Source organism: Sceloporus undulatus, chromosome 1 (assembly GCF_019175285.1).
Source record: "Sceloporus undulatus isolate JIND9_A2432 ecotype Alabama chromosome 1, SceUnd_v1.1, whole genome shotgun sequence".
NCBI classification, from domain to species: domain Eukaryota; kingdom Metazoa; phylum Chordata; class Lepidosauria; order Squamata; family Phrynosomatidae; genus Sceloporus; species Sceloporus undulatus.
The window spans coordinates 41521555-41542844 of record NC_056522.1 but is presented as its reverse complement, the minus strand read 5'-3'; the positions used below and the strand labels follow the sequence as shown (position 1 = coordinate 41542844).

The 21290-nt window shown below is 40.3% G+C and overlaps 2 protein-coding genes across 7 annotated transcripts; one reads left to right on the top strand and one right to left on the bottom strand.

Annotated features, from left to right (window-relative positions):
* Positions 1-484: 484 nt before the first annotated feature.
* LOC121935538 (mitochondrial amidoxime reducing component 2-like) lies at positions 485-15091 on the bottom strand. The gene is made up of 7 exons (XM_042477173.1): positions 14832-15091; positions 10361-10534; positions 6940-7102; positions 4790-4930; positions 2783-2844; positions 2156-2227; positions 485-1188 (listed from the first exon to the last, which is right to left on the bottom strand). Exons 1-7 carry the CDS (start codon positions 15089-15091, stop codon positions 1065-1067), a joined length of 996 nt encoding a protein of 331 aa, XP_042333107.1. The 3' UTR covers positions 485-1064.
* Positions 14549-19153, top strand: PFN3 (profilin 3). Of its 6 annotated transcripts, none has more exons than XM_042477219.1 (2): positions 14549-14651; positions 18569-19153. In XM_042477219.1, exon 2 carries the CDS (start codon positions 18650-18652, stop codon positions 19061-19063), a length of 414 nt encoding a protein of 137 aa, XP_042333153.1. In that variant the 5' UTR covers positions 14549-14651; positions 18569-18649; the 3' UTR covers positions 19064-19153. The 6 variants fall into 6 exon arrangements, with proteins under 6 accessions (XP_042333153.1, XP_042333121.1, XP_042333137.1 ...); XM_042477187.1 differs by lacking the exon at positions 14549-14651 and adding an exon at positions 14792-14914; XM_042477203.1 differs by lacking the exon at positions 14549-14651 and adding an exon at positions 15063-15175.
* Positions 19154-21290: the final 2137 nt, after the last annotated feature.

Sequence of the window (21290 nt, the reverse complement as noted above, 5' to 3'; positions counted from 1 at the left end):
GCCTCCAACACCCCTCCCCTCCAATTTTCAAGCCGGGCTTACATCAGATGATTGACAGGGGACTTTAAAGCAGTGCTGCCAGTGGGAACCACAATTGCCTCAACCCCCCCCCCCCAAAAAAAACCTTCCATAATGAGAACTAGGGGTCTTTTGAAATTGCTTTCCAAACCGGGGCAGGAGCGAATCACGAAGCGATTAATCCTGCCAGTGAGAATGACCCCTCAGATTGCACTGTTGATCACTTTTCTCTAAGTTGCATTGTACATTTTGCTAAAAATGGATTTAAGAATAAAAGACACCATATTTTTTGCCAAGTCCTTAGGTTATAAAACTTCAAATTAGGTGTAAATTAAGTTTACTAGCAGTTGTAAAACAGATGTTAGAAAACAGGATTGTAGACAAATACATATGAATTTTCTAGCAGTTGTTTCATTTGAATAATTACGTGGAAATCTCTTGTAATAAAAAATACACTCAAACAATATTTCCAATATCAGATTTATTTATATACATTGCAGCCAGTGAATTTGATTCTTTATAAAATGATTCTCAACAGAAATATATTTTGCAAAATTAGAGAACTTTTAAGAATGAATTAAGTTATGTCTTGAAACTGAGAATACTTTTGTGTAGGGACAGCATGTGTGTATAGTGTTATTGTATTTTCTAATTGTAGTAATATAAATGAAACAGAAGAAAATACATTGCAAGTGGTGCTGCAATAAAACAAGATGCTGAATATATACAGTCTTGTCCAAACCAGAAGTCATCACATGTAATCAAATCATACTGTGCTGCTTATTCCTGAATTCTGAAAGAAGTCACCTCCAGTTTCTGATTACTATATATATAAGGTCTACTATACATATATTTCTACTATAACAATTTGTTCTCCAAATCTCCAAGATCATCTCATTATGTACAACAGCACTGTTCAGTAAAATATTACATTTTATTACTGCTGAATGCAAGGTATAAAATATCCATTAGAAACACAACAGTTTCCACAAAAAGGCACTTAAAAGATCCAAAATATAGTTTCCATTTGGAAGACAGCTCCACCATCAGCTTATTTTGTACACAATGTCACCAACTTGAACGGTTCCACTTTTATCAATTCCAAAGTACCATCCAAAGAGAGGACTTGATTTGTATATATGCCGTTTAGAAGGCTCACATAAGCGATAACTGTAGAGAATATTAAACTGCAGTAAGTCACCTAGACAATAGTTAAATATACTTGCTTCAAAGAACCACTAAAGAAAGCATTTTGGTTATAAGAAGCTGATGGATAGAAACTGTAATCGATATAGCTATATGAAGTTATTACATTTGACAATCAGAACAACTTGTTCTGAAGGTAGATACAGAAGACATTGCCCGAGAATAATACACCTTCTTAACTCACAACCACTGCCAAATTAAGGCTGTAATCCTAAACACACTTGTCAAGTCATAAGTCTCAATGAACTTGGTGAGACCGCTGAAAAAAACATGTTAAATGTTGCATTATACCATTTGAAATCAGTACCAGAGGTACTCAAAATATTTTATTATCTTTTTAAAAAACGAACCATTTCTCCTTAATTAACATTGTCAGCTTATCAGTTTCTACATGTTCACCCAGTTTTAATAACCCTTTCAAAAAAGATGTTATGCAATTTTAAAGGAAAAGGGGTTTTTATTTCAGTATCTTGATTCAACTAATAATTATAATTCATTAGTAGTAGTAGGAGAGTTATAGTAAACCTATAAAGGTAAAGGTAAAGGTATTCCCTGTTAACAAGGTTGTCAAATCCTGTCCAACCATAGGGCTCATTTCCATTACTAAGCCAAAGAGCCAGTGTTGTCAGAGACTACTCTGTGAATATACTTTCAAGTACAGCATAGCCAAATGTTTTTGGGAAGAAAATCATATTTGTATTTTCTGTTTGTCTTTTCTCCTTTTTGAAGATATTTTGTTAGGGTTTCCCCCTGCTTTACCTTGTATTTCTGTTTGATTTGTATGTTTATGTATGTAGAGAATTTATATGGTGATAAAAATGTTTAAATTGTATTTGCACATGTTGTTAACTGCTTTGATTTTTAGAAAAGCGGTATATAAATAAAAATTTTATTTATTTATTATTTAAATTTCAGAAACAAAATTTATTACCTTTTCAAGGTTTCAAGAGGCTCTTTTCTGTCCATAATTCCAGTATCTGGATCAACAGTAGTAAAAATACACCTAAAATGATAATACAGAATATAGAATGAGGTAACAGTAACCTCAAACATGTTTTAGTTTATATTTAAAAAATCCTTTTTTTAAAAAAACCCCACAAAAACATGACAATAAATGAAAAACAGCTTGTATACAAAAATTCCAAAACAAGACATATAATTCATTGAATAAAAAAAGTCAATATTGTATCATTTCCTTCCTTCTTTCTCCTGAATTTGTCTGTTAAATTGCACTGCAGTATGATCTGCTTTGCCAATTTTTTGGTTTTTACATCCATTAGAAATCTTTCTTTGATTTGTCTGTATATAAACCATGTACAGTTAGAACCTTCATAATAATAACTGCTCTTGAGTTTTGATTTTCATATCTTTTGATTTTTTTATCTATCAAGTCTTCATAAGTTAACCATTTTCTTTATTCATTTGAAATCTATTAAAAAGGGCTTCATTTGTTGATATCCATTTCGGTATAATTGAACAGCATTTAAGTTTGACTTTCAAACCTCAAATATGTTTTTAAAATGTATTTATGCCTTCAAATGCAATCCAAAGTGCTCACCTAGGGCAGGCCAATGCTCCTTTCATTTCTACATCTCCAATTACAATCTCATCCCAGGTATCCTACAGAAATATAACATTTTGCATTTAGACTATTTCATACTGCAAGAAAGATGAAAGGGTGTAATAACAATTACTTGAGTAGTTCAGTCCATGGCTGTATTAGTAAAATATTAATTTGTAATATTTAAAAAGGTTTGAAAATGTTTATAGAGAAATAAAAAAGTGGGATTCAATATGTATATTATACACACATACATACAACACATGCAAAGATAAGTGTAAGAACGTTGAAACAAAAGTTTACTATTATCCAAGGTACTGCTGTCTGTTCAGTTCATAAAAGATATTCACACATTAGGTAAATTATGTTTCTACACTGAGAACCCTCAATTGGTGGGGGAACAGAAAAGGGATGCAATTTTTGCTGATCTTTCTGTCCTTCTGAAGTCCCAAGCACCATTTCTCCTACCATTCAAAATTCCCCCAAGTATCTGGAGCAGATGAGGGAAATAAAGGACTAATTGGAAACTTGGCAAGGTTTGCCATTGACTGTTTCAATCTGCCATTGGGATTCTCCTGCTGGATCAGAAGATTCCTGAGGAGAGAAGGAGACCTTTGTGATAATTCTTCCATTCCATTCATGGGTGGGCAGATTCTGGATCCAGCTCTATGAATACATAAATGTATGCCTGGCTGATAACTGAATCCACCACCACTTTTGCACGGACTTCTCTAGTCCTTATTAGATTTACTATACTATCTTCTAGGCTAAAGGCTGAAACTGTGCATTATTCCAAATGTTGTTGGACTGCAACTCCTATCATTCCTCACTATTGGCTATCTTGGGTAGGACTGCTGGGACTGGAGGATTTTCACACAATGGGAAATTCAGAAAACTGCTAAAATAAAAATTCTTTGGTACAAGCCGTTTGTTGCCTGATATAATTTTTCCTCCCAAGAAAAAAGGACTTTTCACATTTTCCAGCTCCCAATACTAAATGCAAATAAGTTACCTGACGAATCTGGCAGGTACAGTGGTACCTCGGGATACGAAATACCCAGGTTACGAAATTTCCGGGATACGAAAAAATCCCATAGGAAATAATTGTTCCGGGTTACGAATGTTTTTTTCGGGTTACGAAAAATTTTTTGGTGCTTTTCGGCGCTATTTTACACGGAATCGCGGCTTTTCCCCATTAGCGCCTATGGCATTTCGGCTTACGAAGGCTTTTCGGGTTACGAAAGCGGCCGCGGAACGAATTAATTTCGTAACCCGAGGGAGCAGTGTATATTCAAAATGATTTGCTGTGTAATGTACTTAACCTGCTTGAGACTGGATCTTTGATTTTTGCCTTTGGTTTGATTATTACATATTTCTAATCTTTCAGGATGGAAAAACTGATACTAGGCCCTTTAAATGATCACTCAAAAAGCTTCTATAAAATATCTCATAGTCAAGACTATTAACATTCACTTAAACTGGATATCCCCCCCCCACGCTGTAAAAAAAGTTTCAGTCTAAAAAACTAAAAGACTGTTTCTTGATACTTCACAGGAAATTAGTTCAGCAGTAACATTAGGTACTCAAAGATGTAGCCATGTTAGTCTGTAGAATCAGTACGTAGAGAGATCTTGTAGCACCTTTGAGACTAACTGAAAGAAATTGGCAGCATGAGCTTTTGTAGACTTCGGTCTACTTACAAATGCATCTGAGGAAGTAGACTGAAGTCTATAAAATCTCATGCTGCCTATTTCTTTCAGTTAGTCTCAAAGGTGCTACAAGATCTCTCTGAATTAGGTACTCAAGTTACAGTCAAATGTTAAATGAAAGAAGGCTTCTGTCTCCATAGTTTCTTGAAAACTATATCATTCATTTGCTCACTAGATAATGTAATATGATGGTTAATATTTATCAACAAACCTGACACTCCTATCAAATACTGTAATTCACACCCATGTACAACCAAAGGTTATTATTGTTGTTTTCTTAAAAGTTCTCTATTACCTCCTCATGAGGACCACAGCCTGTGACCAAAATGTTTGGCCTGAAGTTACGTATCTGCACTTTCTTCTCCAGTCGGGAATTTAGCTCTTCTAAAGAAGCTTCAGAGAGGACCATAATTGGACTACAGTCAGGATAGGCAATCTAGAAACATACATTTTAATGAAATGAGTACTGTAAAACCATTCAAAGAAAATGCATCTAAACTAGGGATGGTCAGCCAGTAGCACAGACTGAATGAAGCCCTCAGAGTACTTGGTTATGACCTCTAGCCAATTCATCAAATTGTTATTAAGATATATTGAATATTTGAAAACAGACCATAGGCAAGAAAATTCAACCTGTAGATGCAGAGGAAGGTCCAACAGTGGAAGAACTGTCCAACTGAATGTGGATAGAGTGGCACTTTTCCTTTCAATCATTTTTAATGCCTTTTTCTAAATGTTTTCCCTCTTGTTAATTGTGAGAAGCAGAAAATGAATTATGGTTAGAATCCCATGAGGCATCATGCTAATTTGACCATAGTTTTACAAGCAGCGACTCTGTCTTAAACGTTGTGCAAATGCAGTTCTTAAAACAGTCAGTCATTTCACACACATTCACGTAGCCTCCTCTCTTTTTTCTTTTTGTGGCTGGAGAGCTCATCAACTGTTGTGCAACAGGTGAGTTCAAGGATGTTGCACCCATTGTATTATTAAGTTGACATTTATTCACACTACACTAAAAGTGTGGTCTAAATATCCTAAGGCAATAGCTCCAATCCAATCTTGGAAGCTAAGCAGCATCAGCCCTGGTTAGAAGTTGAATGGGAAATTACAAACAAATACCAGATGCTATAGGGTAAATTTCAGAGGAAGGAGCTGGCAAAACCATCTCTGAAAGGGTTATCAGACAAGGGAAATTGGAAGTATAATCCAATGGCAATCTGAACGCAATCATGGGGTTTAGACTACCACACGCAATTTCAGGCAATGGGAAGTCAGTCTGAACACAATCATGGGTTTTCACATTATTGTGTGAGAGGTGATCACATGCAATTTCGGGCAATGGCAAGCTATTTTCGGGCAATGGGAAGTCAGTTCGAACGCAATTCGAATTCATGTAAATTTGCTGAACTAGCTAATTCACGTGAATGTGTTCTGGCCCTACTTTCTTTTCATTCGAAACTAAGAGAAATGCCTCCCGTGTGATAAACTCCTCTGTTTCTCTTGCCTAAGAAAACCCTATGGAATTCATGGGACCACCATATGTCTACAGGTGATTTGAAGGTGTGTGTGCACACACACAAATATGTACAGAAAGTGTACGTTGTTCACCTGTATAGGGAATTAGGAGGGCTTTAGATAAAGCAGATTCACAGCATGTCAGCAAAATTCTTTTCGGTACTCTAAAAATATCAGAATCCCAACACTGGATAACACTGAATGCACTTTTCTTCAGGCTCACAAAGAGGCTTGTGAGTTCAGAACTCCCTCTCCAAGAGTGGACATCTATTTCTACTCTGTTAGTTATGGAGGTTTACAATTACTGTTTCTGAAAAAAGCATAATTAACAGTAACTGCTGAGTGACACTTAAGGTGACAACTATCAAATATGTAAGAATTTCCATTTATACTGAAAAGAATGAGTATCAGGCAAGTTGTGTTGTTGCATGCCTTCAAGTCAGTGATCTTAACATAAACCTATCACAGGATCTTCTGGGGCTGAGAATGTGTGAGGGGACAAGTAAAGGAGGCATGCAGTTCTAAAACAGTGGCAGAGAGATAACTGTATTCGTGGTGGTCTCATATTGTAAATATTGAGGACTATTGTAAATATATCACATATTTGTGCATTTTAACTCAACAGAATAACAGAATATTCTTATAGCAAAAACAATGGTTCATCAAATAGGAAGAATCTGACTTTCAGAATTTTCTGAAAGTTAGATGGAGACATATTCCATGTACTTTAAAAGTTTACTAGTGCACTTTTAACATCAACCTGCTTACACAGCATACACTCCTACAAATCATTTTTGAAATGGACAATAAATCCTAAACTGGTACACAGATCATTCCAAAGTTAACATGACAAACAAGAAAGAAAAACATTGATCTTAAAAATATTGACTGCAAACTACTGTATAGATTAATGCAAAGCTTGTTTTTTACCTTATCGCTTGGTCGAAAAAGCTCAATTAAATCGTTTGCATTTCTTGGACTCATGTTTGGTTCAAAGTGAACCAAACGATATGGCTCTGATTTCAGAAAGGCTGTGATCCATTTAGCTGCCTCATCTCCACAGTCTCTGCCCTGGATATCAAAGCCAAAAATTCTGTGGGGGAAAAAGGGAGAGGCATTCATTATGATCTCTGCTAGCTCCTGAAATTATTATTTTAAATTATTAATGTGAAAAATACTTTGAACCATTGCAAAATGTTACTTAAAAAGAATTTTGAATTTATAGTACAAGTCCTCTTACACCATGATGTTTATGAGACAAGTTACATGCGTTTGAGTAAATATCACAACACTAACTGACCTGTCTTGGGTAACACTGGATTAAGGACCACACTAGATGTAAGATCTGAAAGTAAATGACCCATCTCTGTTTTGTTGTTGTTATTGTCATGAGGAATCCTGAACTGGATCATGATCACACTGGAGGAGGAATTAACATCTTTTGTAGAACCACAGAATGTTAAGGTTGGAATCAGCCATTTAGTCCAACCGCTTGTCATGCAGAAATCCACTGCTAAAGCATCCCTGAAAGGAAGTTATCCACCTTTTGTTTAAAAACCTTGAAAGAAGAATCTACTTTCCTCTGAGGTAGCTATTCCACAATTTTCACTGGATAGTAGAAGAGAAATGTCAGAAAACATTTAAGTGGAGCCTCTTTTCTTGTTATTTGAATCCACTGGTTCATGTCCTAGTGTCCATAGTAGCATAAAAGAAGTTTACTCCATCTTCTACAAGATATCCCTTCAGCTATTTAAAAAATGGCTGCCATGTCACCTCTCCATCCTCTCTCAGATAAACATAGCTCACTAAGCTGTTCCACATAGGGCTTAGTTTCCAGACCTTTTACTATCTTGGTTGCCTTCCTAGGGATACATTCAAACTTCTCAATATCCTTTTGATCTGTGAGGCTCAGAACTGGATGCAGTATGCCAGGTGATGTGTGACCAAAGTAGAATAAAGTGGAACCATGTCTTCCCACAATCTTGACACTACATTTCTGTTGAGGCAGCCTAGCATTGTGTTGGCTTATGGTCTACATGTTTAGCTTATGGTCTACTAAGACCCCTAGATCTTTTTCAAGTGTACTGTTGTCAAGCCTATCCTATATTTATGCATTTTATTTTTCCTTACTGTTTCCCAAATATAATCCTTCCCAGCTGCTATTTTCCCCTACAGGAAAAAAAATCCATGGCCCCACAGATTTATTATAACACACCACCACATTGTAGAAAACCCCATAGATCAAGAGCAGAAAACATGAATGAAGTACAGTGGTACCCCGGGATACGAATTGATCGCGTTACGAAATTTCCGGGATACGAAAAAAATAGATAGGAAAAAACTGTTCCGGGTTACAATGTTTTTTTCGGGTTACGAATTTTTTTTTCGGCGCGAAATTCAAACCGCAAAGCGCGGCTAGCGGCATTCCAGCGCTAGCCGCTAGCCTTTTCGGGTTGCGAAATTACTCGGGTTACGAACGGAGCCGCGGAACGAATTAATTTCGTAACCCGAGGGACTACTGTATTCCTTTATAGGAAAGGTATTATGTGATGGTTGGAGTAGTATACTGGGACTCAGGAGGCATAGATTTAAGTCTTCATTGAGCCATTAAATTCACTGGTTAATTTTGGAGCAGTTACTCTCTCTCAGCCTGACTTAAATCACTGAGGCGGGTTATAGACCGCCCATTTGAGGCGGGCTGCACCTGCCCCTTTCCCTGCTGTATCGGGGCCTCAGCTGTCAGAACGGCAGCTGCTGAGGCCCCGATCCACCGCTTTTCAGGCTGCGGGGAAGTGGCAAAACGCCGCTTCCCCGCGGCGGCGGGGAGAAGGAGAAAGGGGCCGCTTGGCCCCTTTCTCCCTTGCTTCGCTGGGCGCAGCTGTCTGAAAGCTGTGCCCAGCGAAGCAAAGCGGTGCTCCGAAACGGAGCTCCTTCCTGGTCTGCGGAAAGGGCGCACTAAGCGCCCTGGTGCGGATCGACGACGTCATGTCCGCGCCGCCCCGTATAGAGGCGGCGCGGTCATGACGTCATCATGGCGGCCCCCAGGTGGAAGGGGGGCCGCCATTTTGTACGGACTCAGTCCGTACTAGGGTTAGGGGGGTGCGGAAGCACCGCATCTTCCTAACCCTAGTACGGACTGACTCCGTACTTTAATGGCGGTGTGTAACCCACCAAAGATAGTATGAGAATGAACTGGGAAGGAAGAGACCATAGAGGCCAACTTGAGTTCATTAGCTAAAATGTGGGGTGCAAAGTACAGGTTGAGTATCCTTTATCCAAAATGCTTGGGAGAAGTGTTTTGGATTTCAGATTTTGGAATATTTACTAAGGTAGGCAGAAGCAGCAAGTGCCTGCTTCTTGGAGATTGGGTTTGCCATTACTGCCTTACACTCCCCCACTGCTTCTGCCTGCAATGAAATGGAAAGCAGCATGGGCAAGCCCAAGGTCTGACATTCTGGCACTTGCTGCTCCTGTATGCCTTAGTTAACTACTTCCCTGGATGGATTTCAATCAGCAAGAAGGGAGGAGGCAGTAAGCATCCCCAAACACTATGACTACATTCTTCTTGCTTTCTGGCTTGCTGCCCCTTCCTAACCAAATCAGAGAAACAGGGAATACTGTATGTTCCTGGTGCCTGGAGCATACTGTCCAAGCCTCCCTTACTGCCCCAAGACAGCTTCTCAGCCTGGCTGCCATCAATCTCAGGTTTAAAAAATTCAGTGTTTCTTCATTTCATGCTGAAATCTGCAGATATCAAATCCACGGATAGCAAGGGTCCACTGTAAAAGTAAATACTGTTGTAACAAATAGGTAAAGTAGTGGGCAGAAAGGGATCCATCAGTGAAGACATTCAGCCACATGTTCTCTCATGCACAGGTATACATGCACACAGAGGCAACTGACATATGTTCAGCACTGCAACCTGTATTAGGTAAAAACCTCTTACACAGTACAATGGGAAGTTCCTCTCCCCCCCCCCCCCCTGCATCTAATGCAAAGTGGCAGCATAGAGGATCCAAACTGGAATCCTGCTGCATATGTGGGGAAGAGGACAGAGTGGAAGTGCTTTAACTGTTTGCCTCACAGTATAATCCTTATCTGAGCCTAGCCTTCTGTAAAAGTATTGTCCATTAGGCAAACCTCCCACTGGGTCAAACTGTTTTTCTTCATGCAAGCTGCAAATCTGATCCAAGATTCAGAGCAGCATTGCTTGGCAACTCTCCACAGCTGTTACTAGAGCTCAAACCTTTTCATCAGTTACATTACTACATTTACTTCATTAATACTAACAGTATATAACCTCTCCTATTGCAGTTTGAGGTGGGAAATATTACACATTAGCCAATAGCACCTGCAATTCTGCACTGGATTTTTGTTTGATAGAGTGGCAGGAACATGAAGATCTTTCATCTCTGGAGCACTCAGAATTAAATAACCATTTTCATTGGTGATGGAAATCAAGACCAGCCGAGGCTCTTGCCGCGCCGTCACCATGTGTCCATCTTCCTTTATTACAAGCCAGCACCTGAATAATAAAAAAGACTACAGTTCATTTAACACTATTGAAAACACTAATATTTATAGAACTTAACTTTGACAATGTTCGGCCAGTAAAAACAGCAATCATTTATACTGCATTATCTATAAGGGACACAGTATTTCTATGAACTTTAAATATGGCACCAAACATGTGGAAATACTTAGTTTATGGCTGCACAGATTTGATATGCTTGTTCTAACACAAGTCCCCATGAGACTTTCTCCCAGGTATAATAAGGTTGCAACCACATTCTAACAAATTATACAGAGAGAGATAACGGACACCTTAAAGAGTGACATTTTATAACTAGAATTCAGAGACATCTTTGTGCAAAAGAAGTTATAGAATTTATTTTCTTTCTATCTGCTTTCTTCATTGTCCAGCTGTCACATCTATACATGGTGATGGTAAATAAAATGGGCTTGGACAAACCTCACTTTAGTGTTCAGAGTTATATCTTTGCTCTTTAGGATTTTAGCCAGTTCTTTCATAGCTGACCTTCCCAGTCCTAGCCTTCTTCTAATTTCTTGACTGTAGTCTCCATTCTGATTAATATTTGGTCCAAGCTTTGGGGATTCTTTCACTTTTTCAATTTTCTTGTTATCTAGGATGAATTTTTGTACATCTTCCGTGATCATTATTTTTGTTTTCTTGATGTTCAACTTTAAGCCTACCCTGGCTCTTTCCTCCTTGATCCTCTTCAATAATTACTCCAGATCTTTCTCGGTTTCTGCTAGTAGTATTGTGTTTTCTGCATATCTTAGGTTGTTGATGTTCCTAATTCTGATCTCCTCTCCTCTGGATCTTCACTGGCCCTAGTGACTGAGATGTCATAGAAATGTTACTGTATGCTTTTAAGTTGTTTCTGAACTATAATGACTCTAAGGAAAACTTATCACCAGTTTTCTTGGCAAGATTTATTCAGAAGCACATTGCCATCACCTTCCTCTGAAGCTGAGAGAGTATGACTTACCCAGGGTCACCCAGTGGTTTCCTTAAGCAAGTGGGAATTGAATCCTGGTTTCCTGCCAGCACTGAGACCACTATACTTCATTGAGTCCCAGCCTGGGAGAAAGGCAGGATACACACCCCTCAAATCCCTCCTCAACCATGGAAACCAACTAGGTGACCTTGGACACGCCACACTCTCTCAGATTCAGAGAAGGCAATGGCTACCCCTTACCCAGAACAAACATTGCCACGAAAAATCCATGATAGGGTCACCATAAATTGGACATGACTTGAAGACATACAACAACAACAATTATGTTGTGACCACATTCCCCATCACTTCATGAATCTCAAGGTCTTCCATGTGGAAGGAACCTAGTGTTACCAATAAAAAAAGCATTGGGCAGCTATTATATCTTTCCCTCCCTGGAAGATTTTCTTTATAATGGAAAAAAAAAAGATGACAGTGGAAAAAACAGGATTGCAACAGGAAGAAAACAACTTCTAGATTCCCTGTAAAATTCAGTGAACTTATCAGTAAAAAGCATCATCTGGAAACAAGGCTCATCTGCTGCCTCATCACACACAACCCAGTTGCAGTCTTTCCCCACATCTTGGGTAGTGTACTGAGTAATGTGCTACTTCTCCAGGCAGATGAAAGGGTGGGGTGGGGGTGCCCAGTTCTGGCTGGCTTGTAAGAGTCCTTTGTCTTTGTGGCTGTCCTGTAACAATACTTGAATTTGACCTGCCACAATAACCATGTGAAGATGTTTAGAGCAATGTCATGAAAAATGTCATCTACCAACTTCAGCCTATCAAAGATCTTTTAAAAAGAGAGAGAAGCATGCCAGGAATATCAACTAGAGAGGGTTGAGGGACCTGTCCACTTTCAGATATTAGACTGCTTCTTGCATCATCTCTCACCATTGACAATAATGGCAAGGACTAATGGGAGTCAGTAGTCCAACAACTTCTGAAAGGCCACACTTTCCCTAACACTGGAATGTTAGTTAGAATGAAGAAAGCTTCCCTGGAACAAGGTTCACGGTCTGGAAAATAAGCCAAAAGAAGAAGAAGGGAGGAGGAAGGAATTCCACTGAATTAATTTGTGTATAATAGTTACAGATATGTAAAAGGAGAGAAGAAAGACTGGGGATAATGAGGTACTGTAGTATTAAGATTCAAAAGGCTGGAGCACTGCAAGAAAATAATCATGGTAAAGGAGAGCTGTAAAAGGAGAAAACAGGCTAAAATATATTCAATCCCACCTTCTGCTATATATATATATATATATATATATATATAGAGAGAGAGAGAGAGAGAGAGAGAGATTCTTTAAAAGGCAGTGACAGGGGAATAAACCCAATCTGAAACTTTTTAGGTGAAGTTTTCATCTGGGTATATGGATCTGTGAAAACCAGACACCTGCAGTGATGTTAGACTAGGACTCTGGGAGATCTGGTTTCAAATCCCTGCTCAGCCGCAAAAACCCACTGTGTAACTATGGGCAAGTCACATTCTCTCAGCCAAAAAGGAAAAATTTCTCTGAATCAGTCATGCCAAAAAAAACAACCTACAGTAGGGTCAGGATAAATAAGCACCAACTTGATGGCATATAACACCAAACATATATCTGTATGCTGTTAAAAAGCTCACAGTTGTAATCTTTTTATTGTTTCCCTCAGTTCAGTTCTCAGTCCTCAAATCAGTGAGGCCTATTATGAAATACAGTATGTTCCTAAGCATATTTACTCACCGAATTTAATGCCACCACCTTTTCCCTGGTAAGCATTCAATGGACTTTAACCAAGTTACATAATTTATAACCCACACTCGAAAATAGTTTACAAAACCAGACACACTTATTTAGCAATAAGACACACTCCAGGGAATAATAACTTTCCAGTTTCTGTTTCTATAAGCAGGTACTGGAATGGTGAAAAGTTACCTTTTTATTAGTATTTATCCTGCCAAAACATTAAGAAGGTGGAGGAGGGGAAGCTTCAAAGTGCAATTTTTACTGTTAGCACTTAGAAGGAACTTGTCTAAAAGTATCCCATGTCTATCCTAGAGCAGCTATAATTCCACATTTATTACAAGATCCAATGCATGTTTTAGGTTACTTCCAAGAAAACATTCATAAGATCGAAGTCAAAGGCCTTGGCCCTATGCTTAATTTACTAAGGATTACATCAAACTCATTGGCCTTAAATTTTACATTCTCCAACCTTGTACAGTACATGCTTTCTTTGGATTAAGCCCAGATTGACAAAGCAGTTTACTTCTGAGTAAACATACTCAGGGATATGGGGGGTGAGGGCAGCAGTGAGTGCACTTTCACCTGAAGACTTTAGCCCTCTTCCATTAAATTTGTCTTCAAGCCCCAAATTTCTAGCACTGCAACTGAGCATATATAGACCGGGGTTGAAATCCCAGTTTGGCCATGGAAAGCCAGTGGGTGTCTGTGGGCAGGTCACACTCTCTCAGCCTCAGGGGAAGGCCATGGCAAACCTTCTTGGGACACACCTTGACAAGAAAATCCCATGATAGGTTCGCCTGAGGGTGGCCAGAAGTCAGAAAGAAAGGCACACAACAACAACAACAATAACAAAGATGCAGTAGTATGTTTGTTTGTTTAGTTGGTGGTGCAGTGCGTAGATGCAGGTTTTCTTCCATATAGGTTGTTTGATGCTCTTAAAAAATTGTGTTTTCTCTCTTGTGTAAATATGTATGTTTGTGTATGTGTATGGTTTTATGTGTGTAATTAATTGTTGAATAAAGTACATTATTTTGGGGGGGAAAGCTGTGTAATAATAATAATAAGAAGAAGAAGAAGTAGTAGTAGTAATAGTAGCCACCTTGATTCCTGATGCTGGGGGGGAAGGCAGGATATAAATATAATAATAAGAATAATAAGAATAAGAATGTAGAGCGATCTTACACCTTTGGGACTAACATAACTGAAAGAACGAAGTTGGCAGCATGAGCTTTCCTGGGCTTCAGCCCACTTCCTCAGCTGCAGTTGGATATACAATAATCATCATCATCATCATCATCATAATAGCGAGAGAGCTCTCGTTGCACCTTCGAGACTCACTGGAAGAAGGTGGCAGCATGAGCTTTCCTAGGCTTCAGCCTACTACCTCTTCAGGTGCAACTGGATACAATAATAATAATAGTAATAATGAGGAGGAGGAGGAGGCCAAGGAGGAATGCAAGGCAACACGGCGCCGAGGGGCGCTGCAGAAGAAGCGGGCGGGCCGGACCCGCTTTCGCCCCCCCGTACTACTACTACTACTACTACTACTACTACTGCTGCTGATGCTACTACCTGTCTCCCAGGTCCCCGCTCCTGAGGCCCAGCGGCGTCACCTGGGCGCTCTGCACAGCCAGCCCGCGGCAGGACTTGACCGGGTAAACGAAGAGCCCGGAGACCGTGCCCACGGGCTTCAGAAGGGGGCTGCTTCTCCTGCTCTTTCTCCGCCGGCTTCGCGCCCATTGCCAGGCGGCGGCCAAGGCCAGGGAGGCCAGGGAGGCCAGGGCCAGGAGCCATGAGGGCCGGGGCAGGAGGAGGAGGCGGGGGTCGCCCATGGCGACGGAGGGCTCTGTGGGCCCGACTGTGAGAGCAGCAGGCCAACGCCACGGAGGACTCGGAGGACATCATAGGCGCCCGTGGTATATAAGGCAGGCAGGCAGGGAGGAAAGGAGGAGGAGGCCCTGGCCCTCACTCATGGGCCGCCGCCCCGGAGGAGGAGGAGGAGGAGGAGGAGCGGCCTGGCCTTCAATCCTGGCAGCAGCCCTGGCCCTGGGGCTGACTGGGGAGAAAGCTGGGAATGTGAGAGAGGTGATTCTGGAGGAGACATCAGCCACTTTGAGGCCGCTTTCACTGTCCTGGATGCATCCACACTAGAGAAATGGCCCGCCTTGGCACCGCTTTCATTGCCTCCTTGACCCAAGGCTATGGAATTCTGGGAGTTGGAGTTTGTCGTGGGGCCGCTCTGGTCTCAGGCCCCAAACAACACTGCAGGAGTAAACCCAGATTGAGGCCTCTTGAACTGCCCTGGCTCAGTGCTAAGGCATCTGGGGATTGTAGTTTTATCTGGCAGAGAAGGATAAATCTCTCGCAAAACTATAGTTCTAGGATTCCTTAGCAGTTAAAGCGGTTTCAAACTGGATTATTTCTGCAGTGTGTTTCAGACCTTAGTTGCTATACAGTACCTAATTCAGGAGAACTGATATCAGGCTCCTGTTGAAGATGGCTTTAGCAGCTAGGGCAGGGTTTAAAGAGCAAGGTGCTCCTTGTTTAGTCACAGTCTTCCATAACCCTTATGCAATTTGTATTGATCACATAGGTTTTTAAAACTAGTTTGTCTTAACCCTGGGGACTTTGTGAGGCTTGCTTAAATTCATGAATAGCAAATACTGTGCCAATCATTCATTTTGAAATGAGTGTGGAAATGGCAAGGGGAATCCAGGCTGCCATGTGGAGAAGAACCATGCAGATGGTTAGATCAAAAGTAGCGCATAGAGGTGATGCCCATGGTCTACTGGCTAAAAAGACTGAAAGATCCCTAATCCCAAATCCTTCACATGGAGAAACCTTAACCCTTGTAAAGCCACCCTATTCCAGGAGAAAGGCAACTTATAAATAAATAAATAAATAAATACCTGTATAGTGAATTTAAATAATGAGTTGAAAATGATCAGTTATAAATTGATTTGAATCACTGCATCATTAAGGTTATCTTCAGTTGAGTTTTACCAGGGGGAAAGTCTCTATTCGCCATGGAGGAATACTGAATCTACCTACCTACCTATCTATCTATATCAGATGTTTAATTTTGTACTTAGACTTTTATTCTCATTGTTGATGTTGTTTGCACACCTTTGCACACTTCAATTGTTTGCCCCTACTTTTTCCCATATTCGCCATATAGCAAGGTCCATTTCAGCATCAGGAAGAACTTAGTGACTATAAAAGCTGTTGGACAGTAGAATAGACCACTTTTGCTATTGTAAGTCCCCAAAGCATCAGTCACCAGTCCAGAAAAGAAAGAAACAGTTGTAGCTATTGGGAATTACTGGTCCCCAAAATCACATAGCCTGAGAAATACTGAAACAGACTCTCTCAAAAGGTGTTGTGCTCTCTTCTTTGGAGGGTTTTAAACAGAGGTTGAATGGCTATATCTCAGGAGTGCTTTAACGGGGGATCGCAGCATGGCAACATCCTAACATAAGACTACATGTTAATTCTTCCAAGTTTATGATTCTGTGATATGGCTCTCCAGATACTGTTGAACTGCAGCTCTCATCAGTCCTGACCAATAGCTAAAATATCTGGACTGATGGGAACTGCAGTCCAACAACATGCAGAGAGACACATGTTTCCCATCCCTGCATTAGAAAATCCAGTGTGGGGAAATGAAGTTAACACTGTTTTTGTTCCTTTCAGCGTACCCATTAGAAAGTAAAGAGTACTGCTTTATGGGTGACAGTGAGGACGTTGCTGGGTATAGTGACAGTTAAAAGGAAGTTGCTGGGTATAGTGACAGAGTCTTCTGACATCACAATGAGCCCTTAGCAACAGTTGATGCATAAACGCAAAAAACAATAGCCTTGTGAGCTCAGACCTGCCTTGGCTGGCTAAGTGAAAGAGGAGTGTGTTGAACCTCTTGACATCTGAGACTTGAGGTGTTCAAACTGATCTTGAACTCTTGTTGAGCTCAGGGTCCTGAGCTGAACCTCAGTCTTAAACTCTCCAGGGCTTCAAGTCCTTACCTCTGATCCTTTCAGGATTTCAACTCACTTTGCATCATTTAAAAAGTGCTGTGGAGTTGTTGTTTTTAAGGAGGTATTGTATGGGTAGATTATTCTTGGATTTGGGAAGATAGAATTTAGCTAGTTCAAGGTGGGACTGTGTTCCTCTTAACAGAACTTTTTTTTACAGCGTTGAGGTTCTCCTAGACTGATCTCTCTCTTCAAAGTTATTTTTAGAGACTCAAGTGGAGTATGTAGGCTACATTTAAATGCTAGTCCCAACTACAAAAATCCCACTTTGGTAAATCTACATTTGTGTAATCATGTAAATTCCATTGGTTGGGACTGTCTCTAGTTGGGGCTAACAATTGGATTTAAGTGTAAATTGTTTAATGTATTTAATCAGTTATGGCTGATTGACCATCTGCAGCTTCTCCTGAACAGTGATGTCATTACCATAATTGTCCATGCCGTGGAAATTTAGGTTACTAAAATGTGTTGCATGTTAGGCTGGCTTTGAAAACAGCTTGGAAGTTTCAGTTAGTTCAGTGTATCTGTCTGTACAAACACATTTGAATTATATCTTCCCAGTCTTAAAAGAGTTCTGCTGGTTGCCTTGTTGCTTCCAGGACCAATTCCCTTACTCTCAAAGCCCAAAAGATACTGGGACCCAAGTGTCTGGAGGAACAGCAACTCATTTCTCAATCTGCCCACTCTGTAAGGCAGAAGCAGGGAATTTGTTTCAAGTCCTGGAGCTGGATTGTTGCCAATATGGCAATCCAGGTAATGTTGGGATGAGATGAGAAATCCTGAGGCCAGAGAATGGGACAGATAGAGATCTCTGTGTAACCTCCAGTCAGATAACAAAATAATTTCCTCTCCATCTGGCTCACGTTTGTAAATTGGAGAGGGAGAGGTTTTAGAGAAGGGCCTCCTCTGGTTCATCTGTGGACCAACAGCTGGATTATGGGACCTCCCCTCCATCACTAGTCATTTGCCACCATCAGAAGTGAGGCAGATGGGAGGAAACCCTAGATGACAAGGAAACCTTGGTTAATGCCCTCCCAAGGCAGATTGCCCTTCATCAGTTGTTATCAAGTTAAAAACTTTTTCAGTCAACCAGCTGTTTTAAGTGCTTCTCTCCTAACTGATATAACAGCTTCTGATGCTTTTCAAATCCTGCTATGTTTAGTATGTGTGTGTGTGTTTAATTTTATGCACATTCTTTTATAGCATTGTTAACTCTTTGGACATAGTTTTGATGAAGGTTATTAACACTTTAAATTAATAAATGTAAATAAAATCTTATAGGATTAACTGGGAGTGCTGAAAACCAAGAAAAAAGCAACAGAAGACTTGCTGAAGAAAAACAATTGTGGAAGAGAAATCACCATGGGAGACTGGAAAGCCTACATAAATACAGTCCTGAAGGACAAGAACATTGAAGATGTGGCTATTGTGGGACACTCAGACAATAAATCTGTGTGGGCTTCTAAGCCAGGAGGCCTGCTGGCAGCCATCTCTCCCCAGGAAGTAGGTCTGATCACTGGGCAAGACAGAAAAGCATTCTTGCAGACTGGGATCACCATAGCTGGGAAGAAGTGCAGCGTAATACGTGACAACCTCCTGGTAGAAAAAGATGCCGTGATGGACACTCGTACCAAAGGTGGTGACAGCAGGTCCATCTGTATTGGGAAGACTCCAAAAGCTCTCATCTTCCTCATGGGCAAAAAGGGAGTCCATGGAGGAGCTCTTAATAAGAAAGTGCATGACATGATAGCAAGCATGAAGACAAAAGGCAGCTAGAACCAGAGACTTGCTTGAGTTGCTTTTCTCCTGGATGAAGCTCATGGGGGAATTATTGTTGCTTTAAAATAAAAAAGGCATTTAAGCCAACTCTGTTTCATTGAGTTTTGAGATAAACTAGATTAGTTTGAGGCAGACTTTGCCAAACCTATGCCCTCCATATATGTTGGACTATGAAGAGATGTGACACATTAGGTTGTTATCTAACAGAACCATCCATCTCCTACTTGAGACCATATTCCAGTGGAGTTTAGGGGTGGTTTATAAGGTTGAGAAGGAGGTGGATCATTTCCCCTGTACTTTTTAAAGTGAGTGCCATTGGAAAATTTAGTTTGGAAAAGTAACACAAAGATGTTCTTAATAAACAATGTGGTCTTTATGGGCTAGGTCATATGAATGTTTTGCATATTCAGGATTGCTTATTGACGTGCACCATGACCCATAAAAGAAGGAGAGGCCAACGAAGAATGTCTTGCAATACTCTTATACCAATGTTATCTCAATAGGTTCCCAATTTCCATTAAGAAACTTCATATATACTTTAAAGTCAGCCTTTTAACGTCTTGGACCTTCAGTGGAAGGATCTTCTAAGTTTGAAGGTCTCTTTCACACTACACAATTATGCCACTTTAATAATTATTAAAATATTCCTATGTATTAAAATGTTCTAAATGTATACAGTGGTCCCTTGGAGTTTCAGGAACACAAACACCAGAATACAAAAACCTGTGGATGCTCAAGTCCGATTGCCACAGAGAGTAGACAGCAGAAGCCAAGATGGAAAATTTGGATCTTCAAATGTCATTGGGGCCCCCCCAAGTGACTGTCCCTCAAACCCTCACCATTGGCTATGCTAGCTGAACACACAAACCTCATCCTTCCACTAAAATATCAAATTTTGGGAAATGAAGGCTAAAAGGGAAAGGGATTCCCTTCCTAACATACTATAAGAAAGTAAAGCATATCCCCACTTTATGGGTGGGGTGATATGAGGCCATAATGGCTTACTGGGTCTGGTGACAGGTGCAACTGACATCATAATGAACCCTTTAACAATAACTGAAGCTTTTGCCTTATGAGCTCAGGCCTGCCTCTGGCTGGCTAAGCAACAGTGATGTATGTTGCATTTTCCTGACTTTTGATGCACAAAAGTGTCAAGAAACATGCTAATGTTCAGCTGTCACTTAAGATTCTGAGCTAGAACCTGCATTTTAAACTCTTGCGGGGCTTCTTTTCAGGTCCTTACTCAAATGCTTTCAGAATTTCATCTCAACTTATATCATTTAATCAAAAGCCCAATTTGTTACAGAGATCTAGTGTGGGTGTATGGATCTAGAATTTGGGGAGATGGTATTTAGCCCATGGTGAGGTCAAATGGCATGTCAAAGTGTTGGGATTCTTCTAAGCTATCTGTAGTCTACTGTGGAGTGTGCTTGACCAGTTACGGCTGCTACAACAGCCACAATCTCCTAGACAGGGATTGCCATGACTGTTCATCCCCTAGTTACCTAGTAACCCACAATTACTGTTACTGTATGTAATTGTATCCTCTTGGCATCATGGTCAAATGTTAACAACTATCCAGTGACATGAAAAGTTAATTTCTATTAGTGAATTTGTAAGATACGTTTTGCAATAGCTTGACAGTGTGAGGATGAGAAGAGACATGAAAGCTGGGAATGGACTGAGAAAGTGATTTGTCCTCTGTTGCTAACCTGGTTGCACAGTTTTCATAGCTCTTGTGGGTTGGGTGGAAGTTGGGTCACATTTATGCCCTTTGATTTCTTTTGTCTCCTTCTGTACTATATAACCTTTCCCTCAGCCTTGGTTGAGAGGGTGCACTCAAGCTCCCATGTCTCATATGCCAGCAATAGAGAATTTGTCAGTCTGGGTAGAATTAGTTTGGGGGCCTAATTCTGTGACTGTGAGGGGATACTGGACCCTACAACCAAAAGGAATGGAATACATATCTGATGTGTACCTGCTGGTGCTGCATGTTCTTCTTCCTTCTCCTATTTAATTATAATTATAAATAAAGTTCATTCATTCATTCATAGCCCACCTTTCTTATCTTATAGCAGTAACGTGTGTCAGTGTCAGACACTGAAAGAACCCTTGAGGAAAATTGGAGCTACACCTAGTTCAGGAATAGAACACCAGTGTTACCCCAAGGTCAGGTCCCAATCACCCCTATATTTGATATCAATTTAATATTAAAAAGGACACT